This window comes from Hevea brasiliensis, chromosome 10 (assembly GCF_030052815.1).
Source record: "Hevea brasiliensis isolate MT/VB/25A 57/8 chromosome 10, ASM3005281v1, whole genome shotgun sequence".
NCBI lineage: Eukaryota > Viridiplantae > Streptophyta > Magnoliopsida > Malpighiales > Euphorbiaceae > Hevea > Hevea brasiliensis.
In genome coordinates, this window is record NC_079502.1 from 94,441,759 (window position 1) to 94,466,335 (window position 24,577).

Here is a 24,577-nt window from a genome sequence, read left to right on the forward strand (position 1 = left end):
TCCTCTTAGTTCTGCTTGAGCTGTTGCTCCATTCTTTGTAACCAAAATAATAATAATAATAATAATTCGAACAAAAAATTTTATTTTTATTTTTTTAAATAATAAATAAATTTTTAATTTTTATAATTATAAAATTAATATTTAATTATCAAAAAATCATTATTTTTATTTTTTTTTCAAAAAATTAGATCTGTTTGATCTCAATTGAAAAGTTGAGAGAGTTTATTTGGATAAGAAGTTCAAAATAAGCTTATTTGAACTTCCAAAAAAAAAAAAAAGCTTAGGAGTCTATTTAAGCTTATTTTTATTTTTTAACTTGACTTCAGTTTTGTTCATGTTTAATATATATATGAGACAATATAATAAATAAATATTTATGAATTTAGATGATAAAAAAATGAAAATTTATAATTATTAGGTTTTTTAAACTATATTCAAATATATTACTATAGGTAAAAGCGATCGCAAATGTGTTGTTTGTGTTCTTTTACCCCCAACCTTACAATGAATGTCTATAAGAATGTCTATAAATAACGACAGTAATCCCTTCTGAGCTTATACAATTTGCATGAAGAAAAGAACGCAATAAAGATCGTCCCCACCCCCCCTGCCATTCTTCATAATAACTCCTTATGTGACTAAATGTCATCCTATTTGTTTATACTAAAAATAATTTTATTAAATTATTAATTATTTTTTAGTTTATAATTATTTTTTTTTATAAAATATAATTAATTTTAATTATGAGACTTAAACATTATTTATTAAATAATTATTTAATAATTAAGGAAATAATTATCAAAATTAGCTGAAGGTGGAAATTTACCATTGGAAAGAAGGTTAAGGCTATAGTATTAGCAACAGCATATAGAAGAACCCACTACCCTTTTCTTTTGATGGCCGCCTTTGATAATTTGGCATTCGGTATTCCACCGTTTTTTTATTATTAGTACTAAAAAAAAAATATTGGCATATATGCATAAAAATCCCAAACAGTTGAATAGTCGCTCCCATGAATATGAATATTTTAATCATTCACCATTACAAGATACAATAACAATATTTTAGAAAAAGTCGATGCGGGTTCGTGTCTCATTCTGACAATGTTCTAGCTGCCCTCGCTCCGATTTGGCTTGAATGAAACAAAGGCCTGAAATTTCAACAATTTCAAAAGATGATAAATAGATATCTGGGTTATCTAACATCCCAACGAATATTGATATCTGGGTTATCTAACATCCCAATGAATATTGATATCTGGGTTAAGTTCTAAAATATGATAAATAGACATCCTACCTGATCGTTGACGGGGCTGGGAGTCCAATCGTTTGTAGCAGGGTTGCTTCTGCAACCTGACACCAGAGAGCCAGTACCATGGACTGTTGGCAATTCAATGTTGTACCCATTTGTATTTTCTTCACCCACGACCCTTATGAATCCACTCCCCGTCTGTTCAATCATAAAAATCAATCATAATCCACTCAAAATATACAAAACACAACCAATTGAATCTTATTCGAAAAGAGAAGCAATTATCACCATATGATGCTGCTTGTCAATTGAATCTAACTCCTTATAATAGTGAGTCTCCACAAACTCATCTTGCTCCACAACGGCCCCCTCTCCAGAAAAAATGACCTGACAAATATCCCAGCTTTAATATCAATCTACTTGAGATGTCATATGACCAACATATCTTAGAAAATAAGGTTATTGAGAGAGAGTGAAATTTTACATACAGAGGATTGAGATTGGAGAGATCGAAGCCTGTCAAGCTCAGGAATACTGATTTGGTCTGCGTCAGAGGGAGCTGATTTTGGAGTTGTTGTGTCCGATTCACTTCTGTTTGGTTTAGCAGGTCGTTTGGGGGCAATAGAATCGAATTGAGCTCTGATTTGGTTGGCTATTTGGAGCTGTCGATTTGCATCCAAAACCTCGTCGCTCCGGCTTGGCTTAGTCACGGTCAACTGCCCCACCATGTTTGCTCTTGCTTGTAAAGTTTCTATCTTGGTGATCTCCACTACGTCTTCCCCTCACTGCGATGGGATGCCAAGAATTGTTGCCATCCGTGTTATATAGTGGACTGGTTTGGAAAACCAGGGGCCATGTCAAAAACCGCTTGCCACGTATTTTTCTTGGGTAGGGGCTTGAACTAGTAAATATTGGGGTTGGAGTTAGCTTCTGAGGCCGATGACGTCTTTGGAAAAAACCAAGTATTCATTGTTCTTGGACAATGCAATCCGATGAATACAAGTCAGCTTGGGCTCGCTTAAGGACGGTAATAAGTAAGACACACGTGGGAATCACTTTATTTAATTTTTAATTAAATTAATATTTTTAAAATTTAAATTTTTTTAAATTTATTTTAATTATTTAAATTTACCTCAAATTTAATTATTATTATTTAAAAAATATTTAAATTTATTTAATTTTATATATTTTAATTAATAATTTATATAAAAAATTTATTTTTATTAATAATTTATATTATAAAATTTAATAATTTTATAAAATATTTAAATTTTATTTTATGTAAAATAAAATATACAAAATTTATAAATATTATTATAAAAATATATATTTTATATTTAATTAAATATTTATATAAATAAATTCAGATAATTAATATTTAAAATGTAAAATTTGAATTAAACTCATTATAAATATTATTTTTTAAATCTGAACTCACTCTAAATCTAATTACGTACTACTTATACTCGTCCTATTAGAGTTTCATCAGATCGAGTACTTCAAAATCCGATCTTTACTATCCCTAAGCTAGTTTTTGCCATCCGTTGCTATCCCTAGACTAATTTTTGTCATTGTCAAACGAAATAAGGTTGTCATAGTTTTCAGAGATTTTAAACTAAACAGAAGAATCATACCAAACCAACAATAATCATAGTAAACAGAATTTATTTTGATATTTTAATTTAATTTTAATTTTTTATTAAAAATTAAATAAAAATTATATTAAATTGAAAATTATATTTTTATATATCTAAAAATAATAATATATTTTTATTTTTCTATTTTTTTTTAATAATTTTAACTATAAATATATTAAATTATCTTATAATTTTTAACTATAAATATACTATTATGATATACTACTTAATTTATAATTGAAAAAAAATTTAAATCGACCCCTAACTTTTGGATAAGGTTCAAATAAAGCAATTTTTAACTTTTGGGTTAAATACACCCAAAACTTTTCATTTAAATTCAAATAAACTCAAATTTTTTTGGAACATAATAATTTTTTTAATTTTTAATAATTAAATATTAATTTTATAACTATAAATATTATAAATCATTTATTTTTAAAAAAAATTAAAAAATAAAATAAAAAACCTAAAATTTATTCGCAATCCCTAATTCACAATTACAAGCCCCATTTACCTACTTTTTCTTCTCCTCCTCCTCCTCCTTCGACAATGGATATAATAGTTTTAACCACCTTTTCAGTGAATAAGATCGTCGTGGATAATCGACAATGAGATGCATGAGATCGAAGTTCATGCATCGTACTCGCCTCATTTTCAAGGAATCGCCAAGCTTTCATCTCTCTCATTTTAGTATTTGAATTTTTTTTCCTTTTTGATTTATTAGATTAGAAATCCTTAATTGCTTCTGTCGAATGTTCTTGATATTTTTTATTTTCTTAGGAAAGCATGAATTATTGATATAGATTTATTGATTTTCTTGATATTTGAGATTTTTCTGTTGATGTTTTTTGATATTTACTGGGTTTGCTGTGTTGATATTTTCTGCTACTTGATATACCAGTTGAATAGGTAGAATGTTTTTATGATTAAAAATAATAAATAATGTTTAATATTTTAAATTAGAAAAAATAATGTTTTATTATTAGAAATATAATATTTTTTAAAATTAAGATTAATTTGAGCTTAAATGAAAAATTTTAAAATAATTTAATAAAAAAATAAAAAATAGTTTATTTGAACCTTGGTGGAAAGTTGAAGGGGGCGATCTCATCATTTTTCATTTATAATTATATTTGTATATTTTAATTAAAGATTATATAATTAATAAATAATTAAAATATATATTATAAAAAATATTTCTATCATTATATTATATAATATATAATATCTTTAATTTTTATTTTAAAAATTATATAATTTAAAAATAATGAAAAAATATATTATATAATCTATAATATATTAATAATTTATTTTAAAATTTAAATACTAATTAAATTTAATTTTTTATAAAAATAATTATATAAAATTGTCAACCAAGAATCCTCAACCTATTGGAATCAAAGAACCAACGATCACATTGAACTAAAACTGAAACAATAAAAATCAAATCGAATTTGTATCAAAATTGTAGTTTGGTTCTGGTAACTTGGCAGATGCCAAACAGAGACTGGAACATTTTAATATGCATTTCCAAGCAAATTGTTGCCATTCACTTGATCTTCATCTTCACTGGCTGATAAGCTTTCCTTCCTATTGAAAGAACCAGCAAAGCCCACCAATTTCCATGGAAAAGCTTCACATCGACAACAAGCTCTCCCTCTCTATCTTCTTCTCTTTTCATCAGCTTACAGTGTTAAGTACTTCATCAACTGTGGATCAGACTCCAGTGTTAAAGTTACTGGCAGGACCTTTATTGGAGACATCAATTTTGACTTTTCTTCGCAACAGGGAATGGTGAGTGATGCTATATGTAACAGTAGCCCTTCACCAAACGCATCTCCTATCTATTAAACAGCTAGAGTTTACAGGTAAAGATCTCAATATGAGCTCAGTGTCACTAAATACGGCACTTACATGGTTCGCCACCATTTAACTTCGAACTTTCGCTGTTATCAAAGTTCAGAGTCCAAAACAGCAAATTGTTGCTATGGCTGTTGCTGTAACAAATAAAAATGGATTTTACTATGGTTTACTATCAGAGGCTCTACAAACAATTCAAAGGATCAATGTTGGAGGTCCAGAGATTAAGGAGGGTAATGGCTTCCTTCGGAGGAATTGGATGCAAGATGATGGTTATGTAATTTCCTCAACTCCTGCAAAACCTTGTGTTTTTTATAATGGTACGCTTGGAGAGGGTCCTGAAGCCATCAGTGATGTTAGCATAATTACAACAATTAACATGATTATAGGAGATTTGTATAGTATAATTACAGTAATTAGCATGATTATAGAAGATTTGTGTAGCATAATTACAACAATTATTATTCTTGTCTAAATTAGCTCATATTCTCATGTATAAATAAATATAATATCTCTGTAAATAAGACATAGATAAATATACAATCATTTCCTTCATTACTTGTATTCTTTCTTCTAACATGTTATCAGAGCTGTAAAACTTTTATTTGTAATTTCTGGGGTCTCTCTTCTCTCTCTACAACCTGTTCTGGTTCATTCTTTCATTCCTGTTATTATACCATTTTTTTTTCTCCTCATATCGTTATCAATGGAGAAATCTAATATTTCAAAACCTATTGTAACAGTTCTGACTGGTTCTAACTATAATCTTTGGGTTCAAGGAATGAAAAGTGTTTTGATAGGTCGTAAGCTTTGGCGTATTGTTATCGGAGATATCACTATGCTGACAAGAGAGAACGATGAAATTGATGCAAAATTTGCTGACCGTCTTGAGGATTGGGATAGTAAAAATCATCAGATCATCACCTGGTTTCGTAATACCTCTGTCTCGTACATCCAGATCCAATTTGCTAATTATGACTCTGTAAAAGAAATATGAGATTTTTTGGCTAATCGATATCAGATCACTGGACTTGCCCACTATTATCAGTTGTGGACTACTCTTCATAATCTGAAACAAGAAGCAGGTCAATCTGTGAATGATTTTCTTGCCTAGGTCCAACCCATTTGGAATCAAATATCTCAGGCCAAAATCATTGAAGATCATCTTCATCTCATTCAAGCTCTAATAGCTCTTCGATCAGAATATGAGGCAGTTCCAGCGTCCCTGTTACATCGAAATCCACTCCCATCATTGGATACTGCTATTCAAGAGATTATTTTTGAAGAGACTCATCTCAGTTTGGATAAAACTCCTCAATTTGAAACTACTCTTGCAACTACTCGATCCTCACATCAGAAATCTGGCAATCAACTCTGTAAGAATTGTAATCAAATTGGTCATGTTTTTGCATATTGTCCTACTATAGAATGCAGATATTGTCATGGTTACGGTCATATTCTTGAACATTGTCCCACACGTCCTCCAAGACCAAAAGGAGGGCATTCTAAATTCAAGAATGTCTCAAAGCCTGAATCTTCCTTTATCACTGCTGTTGCTGCTACTGAGGGTTTTACTGCCATCACCATGAGTGATCTTGAGGCACTATTCAAACAGGTTATCTCTTCTAATTCTCCTGCTGTCATGTCTGCCACTCTGGGTAATTCTTATTGACTTTTTGACTCTGCATGTTGTAATCATATGATCACAAATCTTAAATTCTTGTCTTCTGCAAAACCTGTATCTTCCTTACCACCAATCCATACTGCAAATGGTACTAAAATGAACATCACACATACTGGTCATGTGTCTACCTCAAATCTTCATCTCCCTGACACCTATTATATCCTTAATTTGGCACTCAATCTTATTTCTGTTGGTCAGTCGTGTGAAAAAGGACTAAATGTTATTTTTTCTCCCCATGGTGTCCAGGTACAGGATCCACAAACGGGACAGATTCTTGGGGAGGGTCGCAGAGTGGGTCGATTATTTGAGCTTGCATCTTTACATCTTTCTCAGAGATTTGTGTCTGCAGCTACACTCCTTAATTCCTCCATTCACCAATGACATCTTCATCTTGGTCATGCTTCTGCTAGTAAAATTCAACCTTTAATTTCTCGTGGATTATTAGGATCTACTAAGTTTGAGTCATTTAATTGTTTAAATTATTGCCTTGCAAAATAACCTGCATTATCTTTTTCTCATAATAATACTACTTCAGACACTCCTTTTGGTTTAATTTATTCTGACATTTGGGGTCCTTCTCCTATTTCTTCAATAAATGGTTTTCGTTATTTTGTGATATTTATTGATGATTATTCTCGGTTTACTTGGATATATTTTTTGAAACATCGATCTGAGTTATCACAAATTTACATCACATTTACAAAAATGATTAAAACTCAGTTCTCTTGTGACATTAAAATTCTCCGAACAGACAATGTCATGGAATATCGGGATTCTTCTTTACTTCAGTTTCTTAGTCAACAAGGCACCGTTGTTAAACGTTCTTGTCCTCACACCTCTCAACAGAATGGGCAAGCTGAACGCAAGCATCGCCATATTCTTGATTCTGTACGTACTCTTCTTCTTTCTGCCTCATGTCCAGAAAAATTTTGGGGAGAAGCAGTTCTTCATGCTGTTTATATTATTAACCGTCTTCCTACCTTGGTTATTCATAATTTATCTCCTTTTAAAAAGTTGTTTGGACAACCTCCTGACTATTCGATCCTTAAACCTTTTGGATGTGTTTCTTTTATTCTTTTACAACCTCATGAACATACCAAATTAAAACCCCGTGCTCGTCTATGTTGTTTTCTTAGTTATGGCATTGAACACAAAGGGTATCGTTGTTGGGATCCTGTTTCTAATAAGTTACGCATCTTTCATCATGTTACCTTTTGGGACAATACTATGTTCTTTTCTCTTTCCAAATTTTATCACTCTGTCAATACTGACTCTCTATTTTTCACTGACTCCTCCAAAGAGCTGTTTTCAAGTCCTGACCCAAGTGATTGTGATGTGCTCAATATTAACCCAACTACACCTGCCCCTGTTGAATCTGCACCAGTTGTTGATCCAGTACCTATGCCTGCATCTCCTCTTAGCACTACTCTTTTTTCGTTCTACCCATGTAAGAAAAACTCCTCATTATCTTTCTGATTTTCAATGTTACTCTACCATTGCAACCCTTCATGAGCCTCGTTCTTATAGTGAGGCAAGTACTAACCCTCTTTGGCAGCAAGCTATAACTGACGAACTTTAGGCTTTAGAGAAAACTCACACTTCGGATTTAGTTGATCTTCCACCAAACAAGACCCCTATTGGTTGCAAATGGATTTACAAAATCAAGAGTTGTTCTGATGGAACTATTGAACACTACAAAGCTGCTCGCTTAGTAGCCAAAGGGTGCACTCAAGAGTATGGTATCGACTATGAAGAAACTTTTACTCCAGTGGCCCGATTAACATCTATTCGCAGTCTCTTAGCTATTGCTGCAGTTCGTAAATGAAAACTTTTCTAGATGGATATCAAAAATGCTTTTCTTTATAGTGATTTAACAGAAGAGGTTTATATGCATCCTCCTCTTGGTTATCATTCTCCTCATAAGGTTTGCAAACTTCGATGAGCCTTATATGGATTAAAATAAGCTCCCAAGGCCTGGTTTGCCAAACTTAGTTCCACTCTTGCTCAACTTGGTTTTCTCTCTAGTCCACATGATTTTGCATTATTCACTCACCGAACTAACAATGGTATTGTTCTTCTGTTGCTTTATGTTGATGATATGATAATAATAAGAGATGATTCATCAGTTATTTTAGAGTTACAACATTATCTCAATCAGCATTTTGAAATGAAAGACCTAGGTTCTGTCACACCTTACCCCTCTGTAAGGCATAACATGATCCCGTAGAATACCTAATGAACTACCGAACTTCACCTACCGATAACTCATTAAGTACCCTACAAGGGATTTTAAAACAATTTTCTTATCTTTGACAAGTGGTGAGCATTTCTAATAAGTATTTAAAACATTTAGTTGAAATTAAAACTAATTAATATTTTTTACCATTTTAGTTTTCCGCAAATCTTATTTTTGAGAAAACCGTTCTTCAAATACAAATTTATATCAAAAGAAACACAAACTAAACTTTATTACAAACTTCATACAAATTTGTGTACAAGCTGCTCAAGACCCATCAACAGATCCTGCGGCGGAAATAAAGCTATCATAGTACTAAGACTCTGGTACACAATATACCTCTTCTCTTGGCACACCTCAACACTTCTCGGAGAAGGAATCAAAATTCAAAACTAATTACCCCCACTAGTCGTGCTAGTGAGGTGTTCATCCTTTAGCCTCGACTCGGTTCCTCGGTTCCTTAAATAAGTTTACTGTTCACGTGCACTGTTCATACTGCAATTTATGTTCATTTGGTCAGTTTTGTGCAGGGCAGCCTGCAATCATTCCCACACAAGTTATTTCTCCGATTTTATTTGACAGTTAGGTCGAGTCGACTCTCGGGGTCAATTGACCATTGCTCCCCTCTGCTCATCCCATTTGCAAATTTTCCACTTTGTTCATATAGGGTCCTAGGACCGCAGTCCACTACACTTTTTGAAATTTGAGTTTAAAAGCGACTTGTTCGAGCTTTCACTCAGGTCACTGAGACTTTTGACGGTGCGATGCGCTTTTAAAGTCGACTTCGATCACCTTTTTTCTCTTTGATGTCAATGTATAACTTGGCCAATCTTTTCTAAAGCTATCAATCATAAATAACTCGATCTCTCAATTTTTGGAAGAACACCGCACACCCTCAGGATCAACATCAATTTCAAATCGCCACCTCTCTTCTAGGTAATACGGCAATTTATCGGAAATACATCCGGAAGTCATATACCGTAGGGATGTCCCCTATCTTGCCGACTCCCCCTCCCATCACATGTGTGCCAAGTATGCTTTTGAGCATTGTACTTAACAAAGAAAAAGACACAAATTCACAATTGAAAACATAATTCAAAACTTGCTCCGATACACTAAAAAAACACCACACCCTTACCCCTCTGCATAAGGATGATAACATGACCTAATGAACTACCAACAACTTCACCTACACCGATAACTCATTAAGTACCCCTACAGTATTTTAAAACATTCATAAAACCCACAGCTAAATCATGCCATTCAAACAAAGAGAAATTCAAAACTAATTACCCCCACTAGTCGTAGGTGCACAAACCTCAAGCGAAGTCGCCCCTTTAGCTCGCTCGGTTCCTCTCGAGTTCCTTCCGTCTTTTACCAGGCTGTTCTCTCAGCTATTTTTTGGGTCTTGAAGTTTTTCAAAATTCTGATGGCTATTATCTATCTCAAGCCAAGTATGTATCCGACTTACTTTCTCGAGCAGGCATCACTGATAGCAAAACAGTATCAACCCCATTGGAGCTCAATTGCAAACTTACACCTATTGATGACACTCCTCTTGATGATCCTACTTTATATCGACAGCTTGTCGGGAGTCTTGTTTATCTCACAGTTACTCGACTTGATATTTCATATGCTGTTCATCTGATCAGCCAGTTTATGTCTGCTCCTCGCTCAACTCATTTCTCTACAGTACTTCGAATCCTTCGTTATATCAAAGGCACTCTTTTTCATGGTTTGCACTTTTCCGCTACCTCCTCCCTAGTATTATCTGGCTACTCTGATGCTGATTGGGCTGGTGATCTGACAGACCATTGCTCTACAACTGGTTATTGTTTCTTCTTGAGTAATTCTCTTATCTCTTGGCGTAGCAAAAAGCAAACTGTTGTTGCACGTTCTAGCACAGAATCTGAATATCGTGCTCTTGCTGATGCTACATCTGAATTACTTTGGTTACGGTGGTTATTAACTAATTTGGTGTCACTCATTCTTCTGCCATAATGCTTCATTGCGATAATAGAAGTGCCATACAAATTTCTCATAATGATGTATTTCATGAGCGTACCAAACACATCGAAATTGATTGTCATTTTGTACGTCATCATGTTGCTCATGGCACCATATGTTTGATTCTACCGGTTGTAAGCTAAACCGCGGATATATTCACTAAAACGCATCCTCCCGCTCGCTTTCAGGATCTCTTAAGCAAACTCAAGTTGGCACCTTTACTACCACCTTGAGTTTGAGGGGGGTGTTAGCATAATTACAACAATTAGCATGATTATAGGAGATTTGTGTAGTATAATTACAACAATTAGCATGATTATAAGATATTTGTGTAGCATAATTACAGCAATTATTATTCTTGTCTAAATTAGCTCATATTCTCATATATAAATAGATGTAATATCTCTATAAATAAGACATAGATAAATACGCAATCCTTTCTTTCATTACTTATATTCTTTCTTCTAACAGATGATATTGCCACACATCTTTTTTACAGAACTTGCAGCAGATTTGCTGAATATAACTTGGCGTTTCAGTGTAAGGAACAATACTCGACATTTTGTTCGCTTACATTGACGTGAAAAAATCTAAGAAATCAACCCTTAAAATTATCCCAACTTTTATGATCTGGTGGTTGATTCTGATGATTCTAGATATCTCAAAATTAGTATAAGACCTAATGAGAAATATCTTGACAGAACTCACAATAGTTCAACTTTTGTTTCTATTCTGTTTTTCTAACGTTTCACTACGATTGCCTCCCTACAGTTCTCCGCGAGCCACTGTTGAAGTCACCAAGTCATGACCATTTGAGCTTTGCTCGCATTGGCCAGGTTCTAGACTTCATCCTTTAGCGTGTGCTTTTGCAGATTATTATAATGTTGCTTAATAATGTTAGGCTAATAATTTTGTCAAAAAGCAATCTGCCACTGATGTCCATCTTATAATGTGAGTGTGAAACAGTGTATGCGTCAGTAGCGTTTCTACCCAAAATTTCAAGGAGTACAGATAATCCAACCACCAAAGTGAGGTCTTAGTCTTTCTTTAACAACTTTACTTTTGTAAGGATATGCTTGATTGCTTATCACCAGCTTTTTCTTTTTCCCCTCCTAGATGCTGATTAGCTTCACTCTGGTTGAAAAAAGCTGCACCAATCACAAATTTGGATGGAGAAGCTTCAGCCTTGCCAGATTCTTTTCATTCTATTCCCTATCCTAACCATTCAGTTCTGTTTTCTTGTTCTTACCACCTCAGCTTACACTCTTCCTGATAAGTACTTCATTAATTGTGGATCAGAGTCCTCCGCCAGTCTTGAAACGCATGGACCTTTTGTTGGCGACCTCTCTTACTGGGTTGGTTCAAGCAAAGCTGTCAAGAACAACAGCCAATCAAAAAATACTTCACCGTATCAAACCGCAAGAGTTTTCCACAAATCATCTTCATATCACTTTGACATCGATGAGAGAGGCACATATATAATAAGACTCCATTTCTTTGCTTTCTCATCTCCAGATGCTAATCTCGCTAGCGCTCTATTCAATGTCCAGGCTTTTGGGTTTCTATTGCTATCAGATTTTAGTGTCTTACTAAGTGATTCGCCAAAGATTGAGGAATTCTTGCTCACCTTGGATAGGGGAAAATTTGTTATTGACTTCATACCTTCCCATAAATCTTCTTTGGCTTTTGTAAATGCTATAGAAGTCTTTCTTGCCCCAGAAAGCTTCATTCCTGATAATGCAACTCAAATCACTGCTGCAGGAATGAAAGGAAATTTCAGTGGGTTGCTCTCTCAGGGGTTGCATACTACCTACAGGATCAATGTTGGAGGTTCAAAAGTCACAGCAACTAACGATAGCCTGTGGAGAAATTGGATACCTGACGATGATTTCTTGACTTACCCTGAAACTGCAAAGAACAGTTTTCTCTTTGAAGGCCCACTGATTACCGGTCCGCAGAATACTGACTATGTTGCTCCTGCTCATGTATATATCACTGCTAAAGAATTGAAGCAGACAAATTATTCCAATATCACTTGGGGTTTCAAGGTCAGCAAGAATTCTCAGCACCTTGTTCGGGTACACTTTTGTGACATTGTTAGTACTCAACATGGTGCTCTCAAGTTCTATTTTCATGTTTATAGCAGCTTCTGTACGAATATCAGTTCTTATGACATAACTAGATTACTTGCATCTCCATTCTACTTTGATTTTGTTGTCGAGTCAGATAATTCTGGATTCATAAATGTAAGTGTGCATCAACGCAATGATTCTGAAACTAAAAATGCCTTTTTGAATGGACTGGAGATTATGGAAATGCTGGAAAAATTACAGAAACCCAAGAAAAAAACTCAGCCTATTATGGTTGGTTCTGTAGCTGCTGTGCTATTTGTTGTGGTCTTAATAGTAGCTTTACTGGTGATCCTGAAATCCAGAAGAGCAAAATCTTATAGGACTTCAGGTAGGCCATTTTATATGTCTCTTTACAGAGGAAGTTCTAATAATTGGTCGTCTAAAAGAACTGCCACTGTGTCCATTGCTCCTGACTTGAAACTGGTATTGAAGATACCATATGTTGAAATACAGCGTGCAACGAAGAACTTCAATTCAGAAGTGCTGATTGGTGAGGGCATGTTTGGGAAAGTCTACAAGGGAACACTCAGTGAAGGTGTAAAAGTGGCAGTTAAAAGAAGTGAACCAGGTCATGGGCAGGGTATTTTGGAATTCCAAACTGAGATCATGGTCTTATCCCAAATTCGCCACCATCATCTTGTTTCCTTGATTGGATATTGTGATGAGAGGTCTGAGATGATATTGGTTTACGAATTTATGGAAAAGGGCACTCTGAGAGATCATCTTTACATTTCAGATGCCGATTCTGAAAAATCTACTTCACGATCTGAACTTTCCTGGGAGCAAAGACTTAAAATTTGCATTGATTCTGCAAAGGGACTTCATTATCTGCATACTGGCTTGGCAAGGAGAATCATACACTGTGCTGTTAAGTCAGCAAACATCCTGCTTAATGAAGATTATGTAGCTAAAGTTGCTGATTTTGGTCTTTCTAAGTTAGTTCATCTGGATTCAGACGAAAACACAGGCACAAAACGCAGCTTTGGTTATCTAGATCCTGAATATTTTATGTCTCTACAATTGACTGAAAAATCTGATGTGTACTCTTTCGGAGTGGTACTTCTTGAGGTGCTTTGTGCCAGACCAGCTATTATGACCACTGATCGGAGGGAGGAGGTGAACTTAGCAGAATGGGGGATGCTTTGGCAAAAGAAAGGCCAGCTTGAGAAAATTATTGATCCTGTTCTGGTAGATAGCATTAACTCCAGTTCATTGCAAAAATTTGGCGAAACTGCTGAGAAATGTTTGAGGCCTAATAGCGCGGAGAGGCCTATGATGCATGATGTGTTGTGGGACTTAGAATTTGCATTGCGGCTTCAACTAACTTCAATGCATAGAGATGTAGATGATGACAGCATGAACAGTTCTGCTCCGGAATTGGCACCACAAGTTGTGCAGCACCTTCCATCTCATTAGTGCCAGCTGAAGAAGACGATTCATTTCGAGGAGGTGATGATAGTAGAATTACAATGGCTCGTGGGGTGTTCTCACAGCTGAAAATTGATGCTCGTATATAATCTCGACAGGTCAGTTTCAGGATGAATCATGTGTGTTTCTCCACCTTTCTTCTTCTTTCTTTCTCTCTTCTTTTTTTTTTTTTTTTTTTTTTTAAATCCCTCCTGGTGAGTCTACTTTAATTCCATATGGCTTGAATGTAATCCTTAATGTCTTTTGACCTGATTGTAAGATTGTTTTGATGTTTCAATTTGCATAATACGTGTGCTTGTCTAAGCTTAGTTGCTGATTTGCACTAGAATCTTGAAAACTCTGCATTTTACTTCTCCTACTTAGAGATGTCCCCCCCCCCAAAAAAAAAAAAAAAAAGAAAGATGATGGTTCACTGTTGAAAGAATAGAGGTAATTGTTCCACTGCCTCTTTGGACTGCCTGAGTAGGATAGTGATAGATGTTAATGCTTCGTCGTATCCTAAAAATTCAGAAAGAGGATAGGACTACTCGTTTCATGGCAATTGGCGAATGCATGGATTTCACTTTATGTGGAATAATTGATTTAGTAAAAAAAAAAAAAAAAAAAAGCTAGACTAGTAACTTTTTCCTTGATAGGAAACCAATTCTTTTCTTTGCAAATCTTTTACAGAAACTTTGATGAAATGCATTGGAGAATCCAATTCTTTCCTTTACAAATCTTTTACACAAGTAGCATTTTTAAATATTTAAAAAAAAAGTTTAATTTTTAATAACTGTTTTGAATTGAAGTAAATTCTAATCAAATTTGATCATCTCTCATTTAATATATTTTCTATATCCAAGCCCTTTGTCCAAAGGAAAGAGAGAAAACTACACTTAACATGTCTAAAGATTATATCCCTAAAAAAAGAGTCTAAGATTATGTTTTGTAAGCAAGACTTTTGGGTGTTTTTCATGTACAAAATCTCCCAAGGTCAATAAATCGGTGGAAAATGTGAACACCCTGCTCTTGCGCATTGCAAGTTAGACAGTATACAGTTCCTTTTCCTCCAATGATTAAAATGGCCCAAATAAAATATAATTGTATCAGCTTCAGACCACAATAGTCATAGATGACCTTGACCCCAAATTGACACCAAGCTCGTTGCCCACAATATGTATAAGAATAATGAACTAGATGTCATGGTTTCTCTTTTGGGGGTAGAACAGAAGGACAAGGAGAAGGCAGAGAGTATGTCTATTGTGGCTTTGTTTTGCATTCAAGATTTACCTGATGCTAGGCCTCTAATAAGCGATATGGGGAAGATGTTGGAGGGAGGCCAGGAACTAATGCAGCCTGCAATTCCGTTTCAGTATCTGGAAACAAATGGCTAAATTTTAGATTCCAAATTAGAAGCAATGAATTGAAGAATCATCTCCATCAGCATCAAGAATAAATACTAAATCTGAGATTGAGTTAGATAGTCAATAATAATGGACAAATATAAGATGTCCTCATTTACTATAACTTTTCTGATTTGGAATTATGTAGAGAACAGACTATTTTTAATGTGTTGCTGGACAATGAATGTAAGTTATGTAACATCTCAAGTGAGTTCGTTAGTAATTAGAACATAACCTTCTAACTATGAGTAGTTCATCAAGAGGTTGAATTTGTGTGCACGTATAGACACAGAGAGGGAGAATAGTTTTCAAGAGTTCTAGGGGCATCTGCTGTTCAAGACAAGAAGAGGAAATTGCAAAAAAGCTTCAGGTAGATAAAATAAAATTATTGCTTCAGTTATTTTCATTTAATTAGTTTATAGATTTGCTTAACAATCTAATTTTCCTTCTTTCCAAGAGCATGAATCATGCCTTTTCTAGTGGGGAAAAAAATGGAAGACTCAATTTAAGTAATCTAATCTAGCTGAGAAAGAAGCCTGGTAGTGGTGTGTGGGGACCATTGTTACCTAAAACTTTTGAATTGCTTTGATGCTTCTTTTTGACTTTCCATGTGTGAAGTGACCCTGCTAACTATAATTTATTTCTGCAAAATCTACGTATCTACTCTGAACTAAGGCTAAATACAATTACATTAAATTAAAGGAAATCAATTATCAAAGTAAGTTCCCCACCTTACATTTGCTTACTTCTGTTTCAATTTTGTTTATCTAGCCTTTCTCTGGGAACCACTGTTGAGGTCACCAAGTCTCCACCTGAACTTTACTCGCAAGTGACCAAGTTCTAGACTTCATTCTATAGCAAGTGCTTTTGCAGATTATTATAATCCCACTGCTTTGATAATTATGCATCAAACATTACTTAATAATGCTAGGCAAATAAATTTGTCAAAAAGCAATATGCCACTGATACCCACCTTGTACTGTGAATATGTGAAACCAGTGTTATACGTCTCTAACATTTCTACCCCGAAGTACAAGGAGTATAGATATAATTCCACCATCAAAATCAGGTCTTAGTCTTTCCTTAACAACTTAACTTTTGTAAGGATATGCATCATTGTCTGTTACCACCTTTTTCTTCTTCCCCTCCCAGATGCCAATTAGCTTTACTCTGCCTGAAAAAAGTAGCACCTTCAACCAATTTCCATGGAAAAGCTTCAGCCTTGCCAGATTCTTTTAAATTTATTTCCTATCCTAACCATTCAATTCTGTTTTCTCATTCTTCCCTCCTCAGGTTACACTCTTCCTGATAAATACTTCATTAATTGTGGATCAGAGTCCCCTGCCAGTCTCGAACTGCAGCGATCTTTCGTTGGTGACCTCTCTTACTGGGTTGGTTCGAGCAAAGCTGTCAAGGACAGCAGCCAATCAGAAAATACTTCACTGTATCAAACCGCAAGAGTTTTCCACAAATCATCTTCATATCACTTTGACATCGATGAGAGAGGCACATACATAATAAGACTCCATTTCTTTGCTTTCTCATCACCAGATGCTAATCTGGCAAGTGGTCTATTCAATGTCCAGGCCTTAGGATTTCAATTACTATCAGATTTTAGTGTCTCACTAAGTAATTCACCTATGATTAAGGAATTCTTGTTCACCTTAGACAGGGGAAAGTTTGTTATTGACTTCAGACCTTCCCATAAATCTTCTTTCGCCTTCGTAAATGCTATAGAAGTCTTTCTTACCCCAGAAAGCTTCATTCCTGATGATACAACTCAAATCACTGCTGCAGGAAGGAAAGGCAATTTCAGTGGGTTGCTGTGTCATGGCTTGCATACTACCTACAGGATCAATGTTGGAGGTTCCAAACTCACAGCAGATAACGATAAGCTGTGGAGAAATTGGATACCTGATGATGATTTCTTGACTTACCCTGAAACTGCAGAGAACAGTTTATTCTTTCAAGGCACACTGCCCTCTGGTCCGCAGAATACTGAGTATGTTGCTCCTGCTCTTGTATATAAGACTGCTAAAAAATTGAGGCAGACAAATTTTTCCAATATAACTTGGGGTTTCAAGGTCAGCAATAATTCTCGGCACCTTGTTCGAGTACACTTTTGTGACATTATTAGTACACAACTTGGTGCTCTCAGGTTCTATTTTCATATTTATAACAACTTCAGTACGAATATCAGTTCTTATGACATAACTGGATTAAATGCATCTCCATTTTACTTTGATTTTGTTGTTGAGTCGGATAATTCAGGATTCCTAAAAGTGAGCGTGCTTCAACGCAATGATTCTGAAATTAAAGATGCCTTTTTGAATGGACTGGAGATTATGGAAATGCTGGAAAAATCACAGAAACCCAAGAAGAAAACTCAGCCTATTATGGTTGGTTCAGTTGGTGCTGTGCTATTTGTTGTGGTCTTACTAGTAGGTTTTCTGGTGATCCTGAAATCCAGGAGAGCAAAATCTTATAGGACTTCAGGTAGGCCATTTTCTATGCCTCCTTATAGGGGAAGTTCTTATAATTGGTCGTCTGAAAGAACTGCGAATGTGTCAATTGATCCTGACTTGAAACTGGCACTGAAGATACCATATGTTGAAATACAGCGTGCAACAAAGAATTTCAATTCAAAATTGATGATTGGTGAGGGTGGGTTTGGGAAAGTCTACAAAGGAATACTCCGTGAAGGTGTGCAAGTGGCAGTGAAAAGAAGTGAACCAGGTCATGGGCAGGGTATGTTGGAATTCCAAACTGAGATCATGGTTTTATCCCAAATTCGCCACCGTCATCTTGTTTCCTTGATTGGATATTGTGATGAGGGGTCTGAGATGATATTGGTTTACGAATTTATGGAAAAGGGTTCTCTGAGAGATCATCTTTACATATCAGATGCGGATTCTGAAAAGTCTACTTCACGATCTGAACTTTCTTGGGAGCAAAGACTTGAAATTTGCATTGATTCTGCAAAGGGACTTCATTATCTGCACACTGGCTTGGCAAGGAGAATCATTCACCGTGATGTCAAGTCAACAAACATCCTGCTTAATGAAGATTATATAGCTAAAGTTGCTGATTTTGGTCTTTCTAAGTCAGGTCCTCTGGATCCAAACGAGAATACAGGCGTAAAAGGCAGCTTTGGTTATCTGGATCCTGAATATTTTATGTCTCTACAGTTGACCGAAAAATCTGATGTGTACTCTTTCGGAGTGGTACTTCTTGAGGTGCTCTGTGCCAGACCAGCAATTATGACCACCAATCGAGTGGAGGAAGTGAACTTAGCAGAATGGGGGATGCTTTGGCAAAAGAAAGGCCAGCTTGAGAAAATTGTTGATCCTGCTCTGGTTGGTACCATTAACTTTAGTTCATTGCGAAAATTTGGTGAAACTGCTGAGAAATGTTTGAGGCCTAATGGCGCGGAGAGGCCTATGATGCATGATGTGCTGTGGGACTTAGAATTTGCATTGCGGCTTCAACAAACTTCAGTGCACAGACGTATAGATGATGACAGCATGAATAGTGCTTCTCTGGAATTGGCATTTCTAGCTAGACACGATCTTCCATCTCATAGAGAACCAGCTGAAGAAGACGATTCATTTCCAGGAGGTGATGATAGTAGAATTACAATGGCTAGTAGGGTGTTCTCGCAACTGAAAATTGATGCTGCTAGATAATCTCGACAGGTCAGTTTCAGGATGAATCATGCATGTTCCTCCACCTTTCTTCTTTCTTTCAGTTTTTTTTTTTTTTTTTTTTTTCCTTTAAACCGCTGTTGAGTCCACCTTAATTCCATATGGCTTGAATGTAATCCTTAATGTCTTTTGACCTGATTGTAAGATTGTTTTGATGTTTCAATTTGCATAATACGTGTGCTTGTCTAACCTTAGTTGCTCACTGGCACTAGAATCTTGAAAACTCTGCATTTTACCTCTCCTACTTATAGGAGATGTCCTGGAAAAAAAAATGATTCACTGTTGAAAGACTGGAGGTAATTGTTCCACTGCCTCTTTGGACTGCCTGAATATTGATAAATGTAAGGGGCAAAATGTTATGGAAAGTTCAATTTATTATATTTTCAGTTTTTTTTACCTAAATTAACTTAAAAATTTTAATTTAAACTCAATTTAGCATAAAAATTTAAATTTATAAAGTTAATTTTTTTATTTTTTTTTATTAAATAAAAATTCAAGAAGTTCACTTCTTTATTTTTATATTAAATTTCTTTTTTTTTTCAAATCAAATTAAGTTTAAATTAAAATTTATAAATTTAATTTAAATTAATTTTATTTAAAAATTATTATTATTATTATTATTATTATTATTATTATTATTATTATTATTATTATTATTGCTCCTTTAGAATTTAATCTCTACTATTATTTTTTTTAGTGTGTAATTTTCATATATACTCATAATTTAAATTTTTTTATATTTTTATTTTTAAAAAATCCCATATTAATTAACAAATAAAGTTTAATACTAATTGAAATTTTATATCAAAGCAAGTATAACAATATAACATAAAAAAAAAACTAAAGTATTTCAATTGGATTAAAAATTGCTTTAATATTCTTAGTAGATGCACGTGCATCTTCATTATTTTTAGATAATTTTTTGTTAAAATTATATTATTTTTAGTTTTATTATTTAATTAAAAATAAACTTAACGAATTTAATAATACTTCATTTTTTTAATTTTATTTTTTGTTAATTATATTCTATTTTGATAATAACTACGATTAAATAAATTATTAAAAATTTAATTTAATTGTAAAATATATAAAATAAGTTAAAAATAAAATGAGAATAAAATATATGATTTATTTAACTAAATATTTATGTAAAAAAATATTTATAATAATTTAAAACTTATAAGAATTATAAGGTAAAAACATGAAAATATAGATCAATAAACATCTCTCCATAAAAACTATTTATTGCATAGTTTAAGTTCTTTCAAAAATCATTTTAGTCTAAAATCTTTTTATCAATATATGATGTGGCCCAACTGTAAGTACACGGGTCGTACAAGTAATATAGAAAAAATATTGTTCCCACGAGGAGTTGTGTTAATGATTGAATTTTTTATATAAAAATTTGACTAATTTAAACTATTTTTGAAATCAAAGCAATAATTTGATGGATATTGAAGTATGAAGTCTATGCTTGCAAAATCAATAATCTATTCAACAATGTAATGATTTAACTAAATTTGCATCAAATTAAAATAAGCAAATTGAAATATGGCAAGATTTAAAATGGCAAGTAATTAAATTCAATTAGAAATTAACAATGGTAAAAAGGCGATTCCGGAGTTCAGAATTTCATATTCAAGCTATTTTGGGATTTTTAACTTGATTATCCAATCTTGTGGAATCTACGGGTTTTAAGAAGATTAATTCTTAAATCCTTTGAATACCCTTTCGAGTGGGACAAAGAGTGCCTTAATCAATCTAATCCTGCTTTCGTGGAGTTAAAATTAATCAAGACCCATTAAGTTCCTTAATTAATCTGTAAATCCTCTTAATCCTTAGTCTATTTCTAGATCTAAGTTAATTAAGTCAAATTTCTTGATTATCTATCACAAGGCTTTCTCCTTTCGATGCTTCAACCATGGATTAAGAACAACACTTAATGAGATCCTACACTAAGCATGTCATTGTACATACAAGAAATGAATAAAACTCATTAAAACTACAAAATATGGATTACCCAATCAAAATCCATAAAATATCTTAAATATTACATCCCAACTCCAGAATCTAATGAAAACTACTCACTATCCATAATATTTACAAGATATTCTGAGTTAATATGGAAATAAAACCTTAATCTAAGCTAAGAACTAAGAAACCCAATACAAGAAAGGTAAGAAATATGCAAGAAAGGAAAGAAAACTCCAAATCTATCTGGAAATGGAGGGGGTGACGTTTTAGCTCCCTTTTTTGACTCTTCAGCTGCTGCTCCTCTTCTTTTCCTTTTTTCCTCTTCTAAAATGGGATAAGGGCCTATTTATATCTTTTTCTCTGACAAGTAGCCCTAAAATGGTGTGTTTGAGGTGTGTTTTTATGAGGGAATCTTCAGCCAGCTCATTATGAAGATTTTATGGAACTGCATAAGTGGACTGCATAAGTTATGCAGTCCCTTATGCAGTTTTCTACTGGATCCTGGGCTCTCTGTGCGAAGCTGCATGAGCAGGGTGCAAGACTGCATAAGTTATGCAGTTTTCCGTGAGGTTGCATAAGCAAGGCACGAATCTGCATAAGTTATGCGGCAACTTATGCAGATTTCGGCAAGTTTGGGAAATTGTTTCTTCTCCCTGTGTAGAACTGCACAACTTATGCGGCAAGTTATGCGCAATTTGGCCAATGCATACTTCAACTTTGAAACTTGTTTTTGACATCTTTGGCTGTAGAAATCACTCCTCAATGGCAAAATTTCTTTTTAGTCCCTCAAAAACACCATTTTACCTACAAAACAAAGTAAAATTATAAATTAATCCAAAAATTGACAATAATGAAAAACTATCTAAATAACTAACGAAATTAGCTAAAAGTGACTAACAATAAAATAAAATGGCCATGAAATTAAACCTAAATGACTATGCAAAATGTATGTATCAAATACCCCCAAACTCAAGCTTTTGCTTATCCTCAAGCAAACTTTAAAATATAATGCAATTTTTAGGGGAGCCTTTTCCAAAGAGCTATGAAAATCACTTATTAAAGTAACTTAACATACCTTTAGCCATACCAACAATCCATATACCCATCCTTAAAAAATGCAAAGAATTTAATGCTTATCCAAACTTTCACCGCTTAGCCATCAAGTCAAATATCATCCAAAATTCCCAAACTGACTAATCAAAAGAGAGAGTCATGCTCAAAAGGAATTCTAGAACAATCAATAGTCAAAGTGTCTCTATATAGAATGATGGAATTGCATGAATGAATGGATAATTTTCCAATTCCATAGGCAAATTCCCTACTCCTATCTCCACTAATGTAGCAAGTAACTATTAAGAGATCAAAGGTCTTTTTAGGGATGTAATGGGGCCATGGGGTTCAAAATGAGGCTAAGAAGAAAAAGGGGAAAAAGGATTCAAATCATAAGAATATTTTTAATCTTGAAAACATAAGGTACACTTCTTATTTTATTATTTTTTTCTTTTTCTTTCTCTTTTTTTTTTTCATTTTATATATATATATATATATATATATATATATATATATATATATATATATGGAGGAGAGAAATACACAATGAGAATTGTCAAGTGTTAGCATATTTTACAAAACGCATAAAAATGGAGGGACACTTTGATACTTTAAACTTGTATCTTGCATTTTCTCTTGATGATTGTCCCTAAAAATGTCACCCCCAAACTCATTTCCTTTGATTACTTTGGGTGGATTTCTTTCAATTTGAATGACAATAGTGAAAAGCACATATACTAGCACTTTTACAAGATGACAAGCATATCTTCTCTCTTTTATTGTATTTTTTTTCTTTTTTTTATGTACCTAATATTATAAATAATTATTCTCATGAAAAGGGTTGGAGTGTTTGGTTCATTAGCTAGGTAGCAATAAGGGTTTCAAGAAAAATTAGGAATAAAAAGGCTCAAAGGGGTTTGCAAGGGTTAATTTTAATTAGGAAAAAGGCCAAAGGTTTAAAATGAGAAGGTTTAAATCAAAGAATGCCTAATCATCTCTCTTTTCAACTATAAGCTGGTATTTCACCTTGAAAAGTTTAGAAAATTTGTTTTAGGATTGATGAGACATCATTTGACTACCTTATATCCAATAACTCCCTCTAAACACTCTAATCTCTAAAGGACTAGTTGGGTGGCTTTTTGGCTAAGAAGATATAGGCAAGGGATAAACACTTCAAAACTTTGCACCTCTTAAGAAACTTTCAATCCACAAACCCAACTAAAGGTAAGTCAAATCACTCTTATAGGTAACTTTTCAATACTCAAAGGATTTGACAAAAGATTTTAATGCATGATTCCTAAAAATGAGCAATGCATTAACTAAATGGAGGAAATCTATTTGTATGCAATGTGTACAATTTCTAAGTGATGTATAATGTGTGTAAATGTGTTATGTATATGTATTTATGGATGTATATGTAAAATATTTACAATATATATGTAAATGGAATGGGATGAGATGTTCCTATAGTCAAAATGTGAAAAATGTAGCAAATATCAAAATGCACACCCCCAAACTCAAAATTGGACATTGTCCTCAATGTCTAAAGCAGTGCAGCATTAAAACTCAAAGCAAAGAGGAAAAACCAGGAATAGTTAAATTTAAGAGCAAAAAGAAAGAGTTACCTGATATAGAGCATATGTGAATTCAAGAGATGAATGTGATGCATAAGAAAGTTGCACAGGTTATGCAAAATAAAATGCTGTACAAAACAGGTGCATAAAGAAAGTGCATAAGCTATGCAGTATGGCATGAGTTGCATAAGGGACTGCACAGGCTATGCAGAACTTTTGCATAAGGAGTTTCACGGCCTGTGCAGTATATTCAAAAGCTGCTGCATAATGATATAGCAAGGAAAAATGTGCAAACACCAGTAGAGGTATATAAATATATACAGTGTATTGACAAGTATGCATAAAAGGGCAGTAAAGGCAATGAGAATGAATGAAAAACTAATGGAATAGCCATCCAATAGAACTTCAAGAAAATAGAATTCAAGACAAACTAAAATTGTTTCAGCACATCCAAAAAGAAAAAAAAAACTCCTAGAAGATAAACAAAAGTAAAATAAAAACTAATCTAATTTTATGGTTTTGCTCTTGTCCAAAGATGCTGCTAAAGGACTGGATGGAGCTGGCTGCTGCCGAAGGGGTGGTTCTGGAGGAGGTGATGGAGGTGGAGGTGGCATTCCCAGAAAAGCCATAAGCTGCTTCATCATCTCTTTTAACTCTT

At 33.9% G+C, this 24,577-nt stretch overlaps 2 protein-coding genes and 1 pseudogene across 2 annotated transcripts; 2 read left to right on the plus strand and 1 right to left on the minus strand.

Annotated features, from left to right (window-relative positions):
- Positions 1 to 868: 868 nt before the first annotated feature.
- Positions 869 to 2,178, minus strand: LOC110637084 (uncharacterized). The gene is made up of 4 exons (XM_021787026.2): positions 1,740 to 2,178; positions 1,540 to 1,638; positions 1,297 to 1,449; positions 869 to 1,150 (listed from the first exon to the last, which is right to left on the minus strand). Exons 1-4 carry the CDS (start codon positions 1,977 to 1,979, stop codon positions 1,109 to 1,111), a joined length of 534 nt encoding a protein of 177 aa, XP_021642718.2. The 5' UTR covers positions 1,980 to 2,178; the 3' UTR covers positions 869 to 1,108.
- Positions 2,179 to 4,301: 2,123 nt separating this feature from the next.
- LOC110637104 (probable receptor-like protein kinase At5g24010) lies at positions 4,302 to 14,538 on the plus strand (annotated as a pseudogene).
- Positions 14,539 to 16,673: 2,135 nt separating this feature from the next.
- On the plus strand, positions 16,674 to 19,510 carry LOC110637105 (probable receptor-like protein kinase At5g24010). The gene has a single exon (XM_058154464.1). It carries the CDS (start codon positions 16,823 to 16,825, stop codon positions 19,301 to 19,303), a length of 2,481 nt encoding a protein of 826 aa, XP_058010447.1. The 5' UTR covers positions 16,674 to 16,822; the 3' UTR covers positions 19,304 to 19,510.
- Positions 19,511 to 24,577: the final 5,067 nt, after the last annotated feature.

Excerpts from the sequence above, each read along its gene's own strand:
- LOC110637084 (XM_021787026.2), bottom strand. The coding sequence starts at position 1,979 with ATGGTGGGGCAGTTGACCGTGACTAAGCCAAGCCGGAGCGACGAGGTT. Across the intron at positions 1,639-1,739 it reads CTCTCCAATCTCAATCCTCT|GTCATTTTTTCTGGAGAGGG; the intron begins GTATGTAAAATT and ends GATATTTGTCAG. Across the intron at positions 1,151-1,296 it reads CCAGCCCCGTCAACGATCAG|GCCTTTGTTTCATTCAAGCC; the intron begins GTAGGATGTCTA and ends TTGAAATTTCAG.
- LOC110637105 (XM_058154464.1), top strand. The coding sequence starts at position 16,823 with ATGGAAAAGCTTCAGCCTTGCCAGATTCTTTTAAATTTATTTCCTATC.